The 16,959-nt window shown below is 46.8% G+C and overlaps 1 protein-coding gene across 1 annotated transcript in view; it reads right to left on the reverse strand.

Moving 5' to 3' along the window:
- The window catches only part of LOC147961554 (uncharacterized), a 96,068-nt gene extending 80,851 nt beyond the window's left edge, over positions 1–15,217 (reverse strand). Inside the window, exons 1-2 of the mRNA XM_087533859.1 lie at positions 15,058–15,217; positions 14,585–14,976 (exon numbers count right to left, since the gene is read on the reverse strand). Coding sequence (XP_087389985.1) covers positions 14,585–14,976; positions 15,058–15,217 — 552 coding nt within the window. The remainder of the gene's footprint in view (positions 1–14,584; positions 14,977–15,057) is intronic.
- Positions 15,218–16,959: the final 1,742 nt, after the last annotated feature.

Below are 16,959 nucleotides of genomic sequence, written 5' to 3' on the forward strand. Positions count from 1 at the left end.
AGAGCTCAAGGACAGAAGACGGAGGAAGTTTGGATTCCCCTTCAATCCTGGTCATTTATTACTCCGTAAAATGCATTGCCGGTCATCGAACTTGTGTTGATAGCTCATTTTGATCATTATATTATACGTGATGCACACATTAGCACACACCGTCCATAGAGGCAAGTAGCATGTATGTCTGTAGATACTCACGCTCACGCTGTCAAACCATGCTAATGCATGCACGTCGCCCTCTCAATCAATGTCTTGCTCATGGCGCATCGCAAACGGCGAGCCCGTCAACTGCGCGCCCCGGCGGTGCCTGACATTACTGTTTAGACGTTTAATGGAGGCCTCCGCGAACGCCGAGCATGTATTCACCTGGCTCAACACCAACGGTCATACTTGGGACTCGGCGCCTTGCTCATGTATATCGTCCATCACAACGACAGTATATAAAACAACCTAGCTAGAGAGGGTACTATGGTACGGAGTATGTACTATCGTGAGCGACCGATCATAGTGCCACTGCACACGAGTGTGTGTCTGATCGATTCGTCCATTATTCGTAAGTTATGCATGGTTGTGTGGTGTCTAATGGTGGTCGTCGAAGGCAAGTTGGCGACAAGACCGGTTGCATGGACACCTGGTTGTCAATACGTGCCGCATACACTTCAAAGGCTCATCATCCATGAGTTCACATTTTACCACTACACCAGCGTCTGACCACCCTGGCCTACCGAAACCCCTACCATCGCTAGCACGCGCTTCTCGCCTGAAACGGTCACCGTCTCTCCAGAACGTCAATGCCGCATCCACCGGACTTAACTGCAGGTGCAGTTGGTGTGTCACTGACATGCGGGCCAGATGCCCGTTGGGCCCACATGTCAGTAACCCAACACACCTGTAGTTAAGTCACTGAAGCAGCGTCCGCATTCACGCCAGACGAACCTACACTGGCGCCAGCCATCCATCTGTCTGCCACGGATCATTGCCATTCGCCCGCTATATTAACTTGAGCCCCAACTCCCAGCCATAGCCAAAGACCCACACTGATTCTCCTCCGGTCCCTTCCTTCTGTCGGCACCACTCCAACCATGGCCCCCTGGCGCTCCAAAGCTCTCCTGGACGTACTGTCGCGGGAGCAGACGAAGGACATCGGCGGCTCCGCTCGGGGTGCACTCCAAAGCTCTCTTGGACGTACTGTCGTGGGAGAAGACGAAGGAGATCGCCGGCTCCCCCCCGGCCGCCCTCCGCCGCCACTACCATGAAGACGGCGCGCGTGCGTGGGCGTAGCCGGCAGCGATGAAGAGTAGTACACGGTAGGTCGCCGCCGCTCTGGTCCCAGGAAGGCCTCCGCTCCTCTAGTTAGTCGAAGCCAAGCTTGGTGGGATAAACATCGGTGGCCGATTAGCCACTTGACGACGACGTGGAGGCGGAAATCTTTAGAACCTTTTGCTCTGGAGGAGGAGGTTATCGAGGAGGATGAGGAGGAGGCAAAGGCAATGGCCGGCTTTCTCTGGTTCATGGCCAGACATGGTGGTCGGGCGCCGGTGATCGTTTTGATTAGGTTTATAGTAGGTTTTAGTACGGTTTGTGCGAAATATGTAATGAATTTCATCCAGTTTGTAGTAAAAGTTTTTGAAATGTAATGAATTTCATCCGGTTAATTTGAAATTTGCTTTGTTTGCACGAATTTTGTCCGATTAGTTCATATAGTTGTCGAAAGGTATGCGGGCAGCATTGGATGGCATCCATCAGTGTCCTCGGACAGATGCCGGTGTAAATTTGTGGGCCAGCATTGGAGATTAACAGTGCTCCATTATTTGGCAGGGAACAGTTATCCCTCGATCAAAATCAGATCCGCCGTGTTTCACACTCCTCCCACGTAAGAGTGCAAACTCTTGCTTACATAAAAATGGAGCAAGTGGACCGCACTATAGCACGTCACATCACTCAAACTAGCCCGCCTAACGTGCGGCAAAGCACCACCCTCGTCATTTTGTTCTGGATTTCTATTGATTGATCGCACGAAAATGTTTCGCTTTGCAAGTTCAAAAGAAAATGCGGCACACTTACGACTCGTACGCGTTGCACCCTCGACAGTCCGGCTCGCACGCTGCTCACCAGAAGGGACACGCATTGTCTTGCAATTTCACTGACATGTGGGACTGGAATTGAATAAACCGTCGATAGCCAAAATCTAATCGCTCAGCGGGCATCGGCTGAGATGAGAGAGACGGGGGAGGGAGAAGAGATCGCCCGCCCGCCGCGTGCGAACTCCAAGAAATATATGGAGATAATGTTAGGTGGGCCATGCGGGAGTCCGGACCGTTTCCAAGCCCTCCCCCTCAGACGCCAGCTGCCTGCATTCATAGCAAGTACGTAGAACCAGTAAAATAATGGCCTATAAGCCCGCTTATGTGGAGGAGAGAGAGGCATTGACAAAGTCAAGGAGTGGGCTCTACAAGAGCCCGTCTCTACACGTGCTCCTAGGTATAAAAAATTAATTCTAAAAAAAGAGGCATAAAAAACAATTGTGTCTAAAAAAGAAAGGTAAAAAACATTTGAGAGAAATAGATAGAGAGAAAGTGAGTGGTGCACATGCCAAGTTCACTGGGCTGCCGTGGTTCACACTTCTCCGTCGTAACAGTGGAGACAATAGCTTTCATAAAAAATAAACAATGAATACACGTTGCTCGTCCTCTATATTGGAAAAGAATACTTTCCATTCGCCGACATGTGGGACGTCAACCATCCTGGTCCACCTGCCATGCACAAAATTATCCTGGTCCACCCCGGTCGTGGCGCAGGCCCAACCTTTCCCGCTGTAAGTTGGTCGGATGAAGGAACCATTGTCGGTGTCAAAACCGGCGGATCTCGGGTAGGGGGTCCCAAACTGTGCGTCTAAGGTCGATGGTAACAGGAGACAGGGGACACAATGTTTACCCAGGTTCGGGCCCTCTCTATGGAGGTAATACCCTACGTCCTGCTTGATTGATATTGATGAATACGAGTTTTACAAGAGTTGATCTACCTCGAGATCGTAATGGCTAAACCCTAGAGTTCTAGCTTGTATGGCTATGGTAATGAATATCTCCCCTTTCCAGGCTAAGTCCTCCGATTTATATAAGCACCGAGAGGATCTAGGGTTACACAAGGTCAGTTATAAAGAAAGGAATCTACATATCCAGTCGCCAAGCTTGCCTTCCACGCTAAGGAGAGTCCCATCCAGACATGGGTGCAGTCTTCAGTCTTCGTATCTTCACAGCCCATCAGTCCGGCCCACGGCTAATAGGTCGGACGCCCAAGGACCCCTTAGTCCAGGACTCCCTCAGTAGCCCCCGAACCAGGCTTCAATGATAAGGTGTTCGGTGCACAGATTGTCTTCGGCATTGCAAGGCGGGTTCCTCCTCTGACGACTTCCAAGTAATGTATTCAGCTTATAATTCAATGGCGCACCCCTCGGCTTCTGTGCATCTATGACTTCAGCTTCCACATGTCAGGAAAATGCAGACGGTCAGGGTATTTTTTGCAAATAACACCCTGACCATGCAAGAAAGAGCTTCTATTTAAAGAGATTGGGTCTCAGATCCATTCGACACCGTGCAGAGAAAATCCTCAGAGATTGCAAGGAAAGACCATTCCAACATGGCTAATATTCCCAGCTCCTCCTCCCGTTCCGACCCAGAGAAAGGCGAGTGGGAGAGGTGCTCTGTGTCCCACAGTCAATTGGCGAAGTTGCAAACACAGGGATTTCTCCCCCCTCCGGATCTTGTCCCTGTTCGAGCTAGGTTGGCTTCATTCAACGACAAAACCTAGACGGAGGATTTCCCCAATCCTTCCACGGCGGAACGAGTGTGCTTCGTCCCCTATCTGCTGGGGGGCATGGGATTTCCAATTCACCCATTCCTCCGAGGGCTTCTGGAGTATTATGGCCTCCAGCTACATAATTTTACCCCAGCCTCCATCCTGCACATTGTGGGTTACGTCGCTTTATGCGAATCATTCCAAGGCTGTGAGGCCCATTTTGATCTATGCAGAAGGTTGTTTTATCTTGTCCCGCGCAACCACGAGGGATCGATATTTGAAGTGGGTGGGGCCGAAATATGGCGCACTGCTGAGACCGGATACCTATCTGGCACACGGAAGAAAGCTTCCGAAGAGTGGACCTTTGAATGGTTTTATATTTACGACGTCTCACTTCCCGACCCAGTCCGGATGGGCCTCCCCGAATTTTCAAGTGCTCCGTTGAAGAAACGCCATAGTTGGCGTCCTCGGAGCCTCGAGGAAGAGGATAGCGCAGAGATCAGTCTGCTGCTGGGAAAGATCAAGATGCTCACCCAGTCCGGATTGTCAATAGTCGAGGTAATGGCAGTCTCCATAGTGCGGGGTCCAACCACTCCAATATAGAGGGCTACCCATGTGGCATTACAATGGGGAAGACGACACCTCCTTCTATGGTCGCAAGGGCCCGAAGACTACCGCCACTCTAGCCAAAATATTGGTCGAACTATATAAAGGGGAGTAGTAGGAGTTCGCCCGTCTCCAAAATCATGACGGGTTTTCCATGTACAATTCTCCTAGCTGGGTAATCTCTAACTCCACTATTCGACCCCTCTCCCTGAATTATTTTTGAAGGGCGATATCTTATTCATTCATGACAGGAATGGCGAAAGGTTGTTGAGGGGAACCATGACCCTGCCCCTCAGTCGGAGAATCACAATCGGGATCTTGACCCCGGATATGAGGAAGATCTGGACATATTCGTGGAGCTCAAGGATGGAGTTTTCTATCAGATGAGTTATGACGGCACATATGTACCCATCATCACCGATTACCCTAGCCTCCTTCCTGTTTCGCACGTAAGTAATCAGGAAACACTTTGTTCGAGAGGGTTTTCTCATTCTTCCTCACTCACCGCACTGTCCTATGCTCAAAAGGGGAGGCGTTCGGCGTGCCATGCTGCCCGGGGGCATCTCCGAAGAGAGCGTCCCCCACACTAGGCAAGCCTTCGAAGAGGAAGGCAAACGAAGATACGGCCGAGCCTTCATCAAAGAGGTATGAATTTGCAAATATGCACCTTGGCAGTCACATCCAACTGTGACCTTTCCATTTACCTTGTATCAGGAAAAAGGTGTGCCGGACTATATCCGGGAGTCCGGCCGGTCATACTCCCCGCGGCCAGGATCCAGATCCTGTCGTGAAGACAGGGGCTGATGCGGGAGTGATGCCGGATTGTCCTCCAGCCGAGGATTCAGATGATGTATCCGTCACCAACTCGGAAGTGGAGAGCGCCATGAATCATCGGCGCCGCAGGGCTATTTTATGAGACCCTGGTTTTCTAGAAGAGGCATTTAATGCCTTCAGCTCAGCTGATGCATATATCCGAGCTACTCGAGATGGTCTTAATAGAGCCATAAAGCAGCATTTAAAAGATGTGCGGGTAAGTTTACTTTGTCCAAATATGATAGCCATATGCCAGTAGCCCCCGAGACTTGAAGTAGTTGGTACAACTGATTTAAGTATCATTGTATAACCAGGTTCTTATGGAGAAGAATGACCCACTAACCCAAGAGCTGGAGCAGTGCCGGACACAACTAACTGCTGCTACCACCGTACTGGAAAAGTTCCAGAAGGCATCCTCTGGTAATATTTCCCTCCATCGAGAAACAAAAAAATTATACGCCAGTTGTATTGCAACTGCTGCTTGTCTCATAACAGGGTCATCGGACCACCTGGGAGAGGAACTGAAGGCCGCTCAAACAAGCGAAAGAGAGGCGAAGAGACAACATGCCGTAGGCGAGCGCGTTCTAACTCGAGTCAGAGAGGAGAAAAACAAACTCCAGGATTCAAACACCAAACTAGGCGAAGAATTGAAAGATGTGCGTGCCCAGCTAGCCGACTCCGTGAAGGAGAACAAAAGGCTGCAAGGTGGCATATTCAGTATGTAGCCAAATTTACCTTATAACAGTGTGGGGGTACAATTAGCTGATATAGCTGTGATTGCAGGTATGTTGACGGGCTGTCCCGAAGAGGAGGTGTCCAGATCATCAAGTGATCTTCTGCAAGGGCTGTCATAGTTACACGAGCAAGCTCGGCTGGCAATGCGGAGTGTAGCCAACGCCTTATGGCCATCCGCCTCCCCTCCAGGGAGTATGGAGAAGTTTGTAGAGTTGTTCAAGGAGCGCGACGGCGTATCCGACTATGGAAGATATCGGCCTGCCGAGAGGGTGCGCGAGAGGCCTGGGCCATGGTAAAAACGCGGTATACCATGCTGGATCCGAATCACATGGCCCGGGTCAGACCACTAGGGTCAAACGGGGAAGAAATTCCTGTTAATTTAGTATATGAACAAGTAGAAGTAGCCGCCAGATATTCCCAGCAGGATTGTAAATTAGACTGCCTGCTGGACGGCATAGAGGAGGAAATTTTTGAGTCGTAGTGACTATGTACTTTCCTTGGCATATGTGATTCTAGCTGGATTATAAAAACAATTGTCATGGCCGACCTTTTCGCTTCGACCTCTGCACCCGAAGGTGCGGAGTGTTTCCGAATACCCTAGCGGTAGAATATACCGGGGTATGCATGGGAACCAGGCGTAGGGGTCATAGTTGCTTGAACAGACAATGTGTATCCGGCTAGTTATGTTATATTACATTATGTAAGAAACATCTTCCAGAGAGAATACTTCCATTAAGGGTTCCTTTCCCTGGGTGTGCATGCATTTAATGTGCATGTACGAACTGTGATTGAAAGAATCGTAGAGTAAGTAACTTCTAGGTTTCACAATGGAGTGAATGCGGAAACGTCTTTAATTCACTGACCGAATATTCCATTAAGAACGCTAGCTTTCGGCTTCACCCAGTCTGAGGTACACATCCGGATGACCCGGCAGTAACAATCGCGGAGGTGCTCCCTTTATGCCCTAGCCAAACTAACGGGAACGTAGGGCATAAGCACATGAGCCAGGCAACCTAGCTTGGCCAAAACTTAAGTTACATCGATGCATATAATGGCGAAGAAAAGGCACATATGGGAAGAACGCATATGTGGTGAGCTTGATGCTCAAATAATAATAGCAAGCTTCTATACAAGAAGCCCCCAGGTATAATGGACGTACATATTTGGAGATGTACGCATCACGGGAGCACGGTTTAGTCGTACTAAAGCCGTAGGGCTAAAGAGCAAAACAATAAAAGATAAAAAAAGAAAAAGAGAAAAAATAACATTAATAACAGGAGGAAGGAGACGAACACAAAGTTCGGCGCTAGGCATAGAATCGTCGAAGTCTGGCCGCATTCCAGGGGTTCGGCTCCAAGTGATTGTCTGACGCATCACACAGGCGGTACGCTCCTCCGGTGAAAACTTTGTGAATGATGAAGGGACCCTCCCACTAGGGCTTGAGTTTGTCCTTTTTCTTCTCCGGCAGGCGTAGAACAAGTTCACCAACGTTATAAGTCTTGGCCCGCACTTCTCTGCTTTGATACCTGCGAGCCTGTTGTTGATAAAATGTGGAATGGGCTTTTGCGACGTTGCGCTCCTCCTCCAGGGCATCTAAGCTGTCCTGTCGATCAAGCTCGGCCTCTCTCTCTTCGTATATGCGCATTCGAGGTGAGTCATGAATAATATCGCAGGGTAACACTGCTTCCGCACCGTACACCATGAAGAAAGGTGTATATCCAGTAGTGCGGTTGGGCGTGGTCCACAGCCCCCAGAGTACGGAGTCAAGTTCCTCCACCCAGTGCTTGTCTGATTCTTTCGAAGACCGCACTAGTCTAGGTTCGATGCCGCTCATAATAAGACCATTAGCCCGTTTGACTTGACCGTTTGTCTGCGGGTGATTGACAGAGGTGTAATCTATCCCTAATAATAAAGCACGGATTGACTCCGTGGGTTCACCGTCACAATACGCTTTCTTCTCATGTCATAATACGTTTTTACAATTTGTATAGACAAAATCGTAATATAAACGAGGTGGTACTAATTTGAAGTCCGCACATAAACAAAAGTTTCCTCTGTTTATTCCCTTCCGTATATGATGTGTATTAGGCCTGCCCTACGCTCTTTTGGCCCTCATCCACGGCCAGTCTAGCACTCTTCCGATCCCAAAAAGACCAAGATGTCAAGCTGCACAATACATAGGGCGAAGTGGGCTTCTAATCAGCCTTTTCATGTTAGTTTACTCATTAAAAATATAGCGCCGGATGACCAGCACTCTTTGCCTGCGTGTGTTTGCCTGCCGCTACGTACATGCATGCCTGGCTCGCGCGTGTGTGGTGCGCGTGCAAGCTGTTGCCGCTGATTGCCACACTAGAATATGATTCATATTTTAAATTTTTTACAAAATAAACTGGGTATTTGTTATTTCTCCTATACAATAGGAGAGATATCGCTATGTTTTTCTAGAAAGAGAAGAGTATGAATTCAAGGGTCGTGCTTCGTCTATTCTGTGGTACGCCATCATACAACACGAGTATTTTTTTGAAATAGTGACAAAAGATTTACCTCGTCGATTAATTACAACACGAGTACTATATTCTATGCGATCAGATTATGAAAGGGGTAAAAGGCCGCTATAAAATATATTTGCCACTGCAGGAATTCAAACTCGCAACCTCCCTGTCCTGTAATTAATCCGCTACCAACTGAGCTAGCCGAGTGTTTTGATTAATCCCACCTCGCCACTTTATATCTCATCCTCCTAATATATATAGGATTTCAGCTGACGTTGCAACGTGCAGCAAGATAAATAATAAGGAAAGAAAAGGATTTGAGATGGGGGATACTGATAAGGAAAGCCTTCCATGCCAAAGCAAATTTGAGAAAGAAATTTGTGTGGCAAGGGAAATAATAAGGAAGGAAAAGGAATTGAGACGGGGGATAATAAGGAAAGCAATCCACACCGAGGCAAAGGATTGGAGAAGGAAATTGAGATAGGAAATAGCAAGGAAAGCGCTAGAATAAATTAAGAGGCTTTCGTTCGAGGAGTATAAGGAAAGATCCTGTCAAGAGAAAAATTATAAAGGAAAGAGGGTTGGGTATTTAAATTAAATCAGCTGGATTTCAGGGAGGTATTAAAGGAACGATTTTGGTGTATTGTACGTGCGTGCTTGTGTGTTCCAGCCGGCCGCAAAGATCAATCAGCTTGTGTATGTGTCCAGAAACTATTGGTCACATTATGAACTATGGGTAATGTTGATCGGTATAAGGCCGGGAGAGGGAATAATAAGAGGACAGATGAAGGGATGCCGATCCTTTTGGTTGATTTTGTTTTGCTTTTCCTTTATGAATGAAATCAACTATTTTTGGTAATATAATTTTCTTATTCAACAGAGGTAAACCATCCACAAAATGCCAAATATGTGGATTGATTTCATGTGAACCGACCTACTGGAAGATTTTATTCCCTTTTTGCCAACTTCATGAATCAATTCTGGTAGCTTCAGTCGAATAGTTCTAGATTTTTCAGCAATTCATCTCATCCAGTAGTTTGATAGTTTTTTTATAGACTAGAAACAATCTTATGATATTTATTTACCATTCCAAAAATAATAATTTGTGTACCACACTGAAAACAATTGAATGTTGATGTAATGTCGAAGTTCACCATCCAATCCAAGCATCTTGAAAGATAAGCCTCACTATTCAAAGGAATAAAAATACTATTATAATTTTTAAAGGAATTAAACCGTTTACCACAAAAAAGAATTAATCAGTTAGAATCTGACCCAACATAACTGAGCTAGCTATTACTTTTAAAATGCGGTGGTGCTGAAATAGGGAGTTGCACATTCTTGAGGTCTTAGGACTTGCTCGTTAGGGATATGTGATATTATTTTTCTCCCGTTGCAACGCATGGGCATGTTTTGCTTGTCAAGCTTAATTCCCAGATTAGCACACCAAGTTTTCACTTCCTCGGCTGTGAAATTAGAGCCATTATCGGTGATGATGCTATGTGGAACACCATAATGGTGTACCATGCCGGATATGAAGTCTATTACCGGCCCTGCCTCAGCCGTTTTGACTGGTTTGGCCTCTATCCACTTAGTGAATTTATCCCCCATGACCAGCAGATACTTTCTCTTATGGCTTCCTCCTTTAAGGGGTCCGACCATATCGAGTCCCTAGACCGCAAAAGGCCAAGTGACGGGGATTGTTTGAAAGGCAGTTGCAGGCATATGGCTTTGGTTGGCGAAGAGTTGGCATCTGACGCAACGTTGGACAAGGTCCTGTGCATCTGCTCGGGCCGTCAGCCAATAAAACCATGTACGAAAGGCCTTGCTAACAAGGGCCCGAGCTATGGTGTGGTGACCGCCGAGTCTGGCGTGAATTTCCGCCAAGAGCTGCCGCCCCTCTTCCTCGGAGATACATCTTTGAAGAACTCCGGTAGAGCTTATCTTATTGAGATCTCCGTCATGAACCTTGTAGGCCTTCGAACGCCGGACACTGCGGCGGGCCTCATTCTGGTCCTTAGGAAGCTCCTTCCTGTTAAGGTAGGCCAGGAAGGGTTCAGTCCATGGGGCAATGACTGCCATGATGAGATGCACTGATGGTGTTATTTCGGTGGCTGAGCCTCCGATGATGTCAGTGTTTTCGGAATCTGGGGTTATGATCGGATCCGGACTAGTGTTGCCGTTTTCCCCTGCCACACCATGGATGGCTTAAAAAGTCTTTCCAAAAAGATATTCGGTGGGACGGGGTCGCGCTTAGCACCGATATGAGCAAGAACGTCCGTTGCTTGATTACTTTCTCGAGCCACGTGGTGGAACTCGAGCCCCTAGAACCGGGCCGACATTTTTATGACGGCATTACGATAAGCTGCCATCTTCGGATCTTTGGCGTTGAAGTCTCCATTTATTTGAGATATTGCAAGGTTTGAGTCCCCGCACACTTCTAGGCGTTCTATGCCCATGGAGACAGCCATCTGGAGACCATGCAATAAGGCCTCATATTCGGCTGCATTGTTCGAGTCTGTGTATAGTATTTGGAGTACGTACTGAACGACGTCTCCAGTAGGTGACGTTAAAACGACGCCCGCCCCTAGCCTTGCCAGCATTTTGGAGCCATCGAAATACATAATCCAATTGGAATATGTGTTGTATTCTTTGGGTAGTTCGGCCTCTGTCCATTCGGCGACGAAGTCAGCCGGTACTTGGGATTTAATAGCTCGACGTGGTTTGTATGTAATATCAAATGGAAGGAGCCTAATGGCCCATTTGGCAATCCGGCCCGTGGCATCGCGGTCGTTTATAATGTCATTGAGTGGTACTTCGGAAGCCACTGTGATCGAACACTCCTGGAAGTAGTGACAGAGCTTTCGGGATGCCATGAAGACCGCGTATGCTATCTTTTGATAATGGCGGTACCGGGATTTGCATGGTGTAAGGACAGTGGATACGTAGTATACTGGCTTCTGAAGCAGGAATTTGTGTCTGTCCTGTTCTCATTCAATGACGAGCACGATGCTCACCACCTGATGTGTTGCCGATATGTATAATAACATTGGTTCACCGACGTTTGGTGCGGCCAGGATTGGGTTGCTTGCAAGAAGGGTTTTTATTTCCTCCAGTCCGGCTGTTGCCGCGTCCATCCACTCGAAGTGATCGGTTCGCCGTAGAAGTGATCGGTTCTCCTAATCCGGAGATAAAGCGGCTTAGAGCTGCCATGCAACCCGCGAGCTTTTGGACTTGTTTAAGGTCTGTTGGCGTAACCAATTGTGACAGAGCTCGGATTTTGGCTGGATTTGCTTCAATTCCTCTGTTGGAAGCGATGAAGCCCAGCAGTTTTCCAGCGGGGACGCCGAAAACGCACTTTTCAGGATTGAGCATAATGTCATACGCGCGGAAGTTATCGAATGTGAGACGTAAATCGTCTATTAGTGTTTTGATGCGCCTAGTTTTGATGACGACGTCGTCCACATAAGCTTCAACTGTCTTGCCGATCTGTTTCTCCAGGCATGTTTGAATCATGTGTTGGTATGTGGCGCCGGCGTTCTTGAGCCCGAAGGGCATGGTGTTGAAGCAGAAGGGCCCATATGGGGTGATGAATGCTGTTGCAGCTTGATCGGACTCCTTCATTTTGATTTGATGGTATTCGGAATATGCATCAAGGAAAAACAGTGAGTTGTGTCTTGTGGTAGCATCAACGATTTGATCAATGCGGGGGGAGGGGGAAGGGATCCTTAGGGCAGGCCTTATTAAGGTCTTTAAAATCGACGCACAACCACCAGGATTTGTCCTTCTTTGGTACCATCACCAGGTTTACCCGCCAGTCCGGATGTTTTATTTCTCTGATGAATCCGGCCTCAATTAGCTTGGCCAGCTCCTCCCCCATAGCTTGACGTTTGGGTTCGGAAAAGCGCCGCATTGTTTGCTTGACCGGTTTATATCCCTTCAATATATTGAGGCTGTGTTCGGCCAACTCGCGTGGGATTCCTGGCATATCAGAAGGGTGCCAGGTGAATATATCCCAATTCTCACGCAGGAACTCTCATAGTGCGGCGTCAACCGTTGGGTCTAGTTGTGCTCCAATGGATGCTGTCTTCTTGGGGTCCGTTGGATGGACTTGGAATTTTACTATTTCTTCTGCTGGTTTGAAGGAGGTGGATTTGGGTCGTTTGTCTAGGACCACATCATCCCTGTCCATCGTGGAGCGCAACGCGGTTAATTCTTCGGCCGCGAGGGCTTCATATAATGCCTCGAGGGCCAAGGATACAGTTTTATTCTTGGCGCGGAGTGCTATGACCAGATCACTAGCTAGAGTGATTATACCGTTGGGCCCAGGCATCTTAAGCTTCATGTATCCATACTGGGGTACCGCTTGGAAGCGCGTAAATGCATCTCGCCCTAAGAGGGCGTGATATCCGCTGTTGAAAGGGGCCACTTGGAAGGTTATTTCTTCGGACCGATAGTTCTCCGGTGTGCCGAATACCATGTCGAGTGTGATTTTTCCTGCATACTGTGCCTCCTAGCTGGGAATGATTCCTCGGAAGGTTGTGTTGCTTTGCTCAATGCGGCTCCTGTCTATTTCCATTTTTTGTATTGTATCCTCATAGATGAGGTTTAGTCCGCTGCCGCCGTCCATGAGGACCTTGGTGAGCCGAAAGCCGTCCACGATTGGACTGAAGACCCAGGCGGCTGGTGCTCAGACTGTCCTGTATTTTGGTTCGTCACTGGCATTAAAAGTTATAGCCGTGTCATTCCAAGGGTTTAATGCTGCTATTTGACAGACTTCGGTGAGTCCGCGTAGTGCTCTTTTGCGCCTATTGTTTGAGGCGAATGTCTCCAAGACCGTCAGTACTTTGGGGTCGTTGTCCTCTGGGGGTGTTTTTCTGGGTTATTCTTGGTGTGGATATCCTCGCTGCTTTTGGCCACTTGCCGGAGTATTCAGCATGCTCTAAGGCTGTATTGCACTACTAGGAAAAGGCCTACTAATGGCGCACCACCGTTGCGCCATTAGTATCACGCCACTAGAATTTTTACTAATGGCGCACCACTGGTGTGCGATTAGTATCTGGTATGCTAATGGCGCACCAGGCAGTGCGCCATTAGTTTTTCCCACGGTGCGCCACTAGTGTCTGCTATACTAATGGCGCACCACATGGTAGTGCGCCATTAGTAACAATTTTTTTAATTTTTTTTTCTTAATCTCAGGTCACAATTTCACCTATGAGATATCCAACACATATATATACAACAAGCATCCATATAACAATCATAGCCAACACACAAGTTCCATCATATATACATACATAGCCAACACACAAGTTCCATCATATATACATACATAGCCAACACATAGTTCCATCGTTACATATTACAAAAGTTTCACATTATTCATCCAACACCATTATCCATCAATTCACAAAAGTTTCACATTGATACAAAATAAAAACGCAAATGGAAAAGAAGCACTCCATCCATGCAAGCTTCCGTGAATTAAATCAAATCTGCAAAATGATAAACAAGAAGTTAGAAGAAGAAAAAGAAGAAGACTAGAAGAATACTAGAAGAAGAAGAACACTAGAAGAAGAATAAGAAGAATTTTGGAAAAGAAGAAGAATAAGAAGAAGACTATAAGCTTATTATGTAAACTTGATCATTTTGTGCTAACATAAGTTATTTTGGAGCTAACCTATAGGAAACTAAGCATATAAGCTCTAAGTTAGTATATTAGAGCCAACTTAGGTAAAATGAAGCTAACCTATGTCATTTTGGAAAAGAAGAAGAATAAGAAAAAGACTATAAGCTTATTATGTAAACTTGATCATTTTGTGCTAACATAAGTTATTTTGGAGCTAACCTATAGGAAACTAAGCATATAAGCTCTAAGTTAGCATATTAGAGCCAACTTAGGTAAAATGAAGCTAACCTATAGGAAACTAAGCATATTAGAGATAACATAGGTAACTAAGTATATATATATATCATTTTGGAGATCTGACATACCTGACAAAGTTCAGTTCTCATGCATTGTTCTTCTCCTTCTCCTTCCTCAGCCTGATGCGCCATGAGCGGCGAGGCGGTGGAGGCAGTGGGATGTAGTCTTCTACCTCAATTGGCGTGGTCATGTCGCCCAGCTGTGGGATCGCCCGCGCCACCACCGGTGCGTGGTCATTGTCAGGCACCACCACCATCGCGAGGCCACCTTCAGGCACGACCATCGCTAGGTCATCCTCAGCCACCTCCATCTCTTGCCCATGGTCAGCCACCACCATCTCTTGCCCATGGTCAGCCACCACCATCTCTTGCCCTTGGTCAGCCACCACCAGCGCTAGGTCATCCTCAGCCTGATGCCCATCGTCATCCTGCATCTCCTCATCCCCACTCTGCTCCTCTTCTCCCGCACTCCAGTCCGGATCATCCTTCTTGTTGTCTATGCTGCTGCCAGAATCGCTGCTGCTTTCGCTACAGCCAGAATCGCTGCTGCTTTCGCTACAGCCATAGTTGCTGCTGCTTTGGCTGTAGCCAGTGTCGCTGCTGCTGCTCCCATTACCTGTCCAAATGCAACAATGACCGTTAACAATCGATGTGAGACAAAGCCAAATGTAGAGGAATAAGAAGAGGCAGAACGTACCGGCATCATCATCGTCAGCGTAGCGCATGCGACACATAGTCGTGTTGAACACCTTCACGATGAGCATGGTGGCATCGTCGTCGTACCTGAAGAGAAGGAAGTACCCCAGCCACAGGTCGTAGGCACGGTAGAACTTCTCCCACCCACGAGACAAGTACATGTGGCCCTCCTTGATCACCAACTCCACATCCCACTGCCTGCGAAACCCGCTGCCGGCCTGTCACAGCTTCACATTATTTGGCGGATCTTCACCCATCAGCATGTTCATAAAACTGTCAGGAAGCCTCTGCAGTTTGGGACAATGAGTGATGTAGCAAACAACAGATATCATAATGAGATGGGTGAAGGGGAGATCTCTTGTTTTATATACCTGCGTCATGGATGATACTGAAGTCCCTAGTATGATAGTGAAGAACTCGGAAGCATCCAACTCATACTACGGTGTCGCAGAGCGGCGGTGGCTGCTTCCCGCCATCTCTGATAAGCAGCAGAAGAGACCAATTAGTACCCTTACAACAGATCATAAAACATGCATGATAACAGGCATTAGTCGCAAGAACCCCATATGTCCTATTTTTAGCAAAGTCATGCTAAAATTCACGGAAAATTTCAGCATGACCTTTGCTGAAAATAGGACATATGGAGTACCCGAATTTGCCGGAACGGAAGTTAATCGACATTCCGGCAAACTCATGGGCCTCTCGGGGTACCTGCAAAATCATTATCCCCGCGTAATGAAGTCGCCAATGGTTCATTTCAGAAGATCACAAGTAGCATCATCACAAGTACAACATCATCACAAATACAGCAACAGGGATATTTTTATGATACAAGAAGAAAGCAGCCACAACTATAGTAAAAACAAGCAACTACGCACACAGGAGTTGTAAAATATCCCTGCTATTCTTTTTTACATAAACATGTAATTAGACAAGACAACTTCTCTCATATTTTTAAACTTCCATTTATTTTAATCTACGGTAGAGACATGACATCATCACCCTCCAGAAAAAACCAACAAATATGGCATCAGAAACATATGTGCCACCTGTCAGAAAATATAGAAAAGAAAGCACATAGTTATAAAGATTAGTATTCGAGACTTTGTAGCGAGCTCTGGTTTCTCTTAATGGCAATTTGGGTGAACCTTTCCAAGCAAAAAAAATTAAACTGTTATATAGATTTTGGACCCCATCATATGCTAAGCAGGTGTGATGGTTCAGGCTTAATATGAAGCAAGCAGTAGATGAGGTGCAAACAAACATTTTTTTAAACAAATTGTGGTGGGATATTTCAAGACATTGCGGTTCGAGTGCTTCAGAATGGCTGTGAGATGAGAACTACAGACAATCAGATCCTCTTGACTATAGTAGAGCATAAACAGAACGATAAAAAGGGTGTTTGGATTCAGTTAACTAAATATGCTACTCTAGTTCCTCGAGTTGGTTACTTTATTTTGTCTATTCCCATTGGTCTGGCTGACCTTTGGGTAATAGCTACTTATACTTGTTGTTACAGGTTACTGTTGTTATATATACTTACAGCAGCACTGCTAATGATACTAGCCCAAGTGCTTGTGGGTGTGGTGTCCTATTTGCAGAAAAATACCATGTGTAAGTGGAGTGCAGTGTTTTGCAGAAGCAGATGTTCAGTTGGGTGCTACCCTGTCTATTTCTTCTATGCTATCCTTATACTCTGCTTAAGAATAGATGCTACTTGTCTTGGCTATATTCTGCTTTCTTGTCTATTTTTCCATCCCTCTCTCTTCTATTAAACTAATAAGAACAGATGTTGGCTGATCTTATTGCCTATGATGCTGGTCTGAGGCCTCTCTGGGTTCTAAAGTTATTTTTGTGGCTCCAAGAACTCCTACAAATCCTGTGATGCATGACACAACCTTTC

Source organism: Triticum urartu, chromosome 7A (genome assembly GCF_056163025.1).
Source record: "Triticum urartu cultivar PI428250 chromosome 7A, HENAU_Tu73, whole genome shotgun sequence".
In the NCBI taxonomy this organism is placed as follows: domain Eukaryota; kingdom Viridiplantae; phylum Streptophyta; class Magnoliopsida; order Poales; family Poaceae; genus Triticum; species Triticum urartu.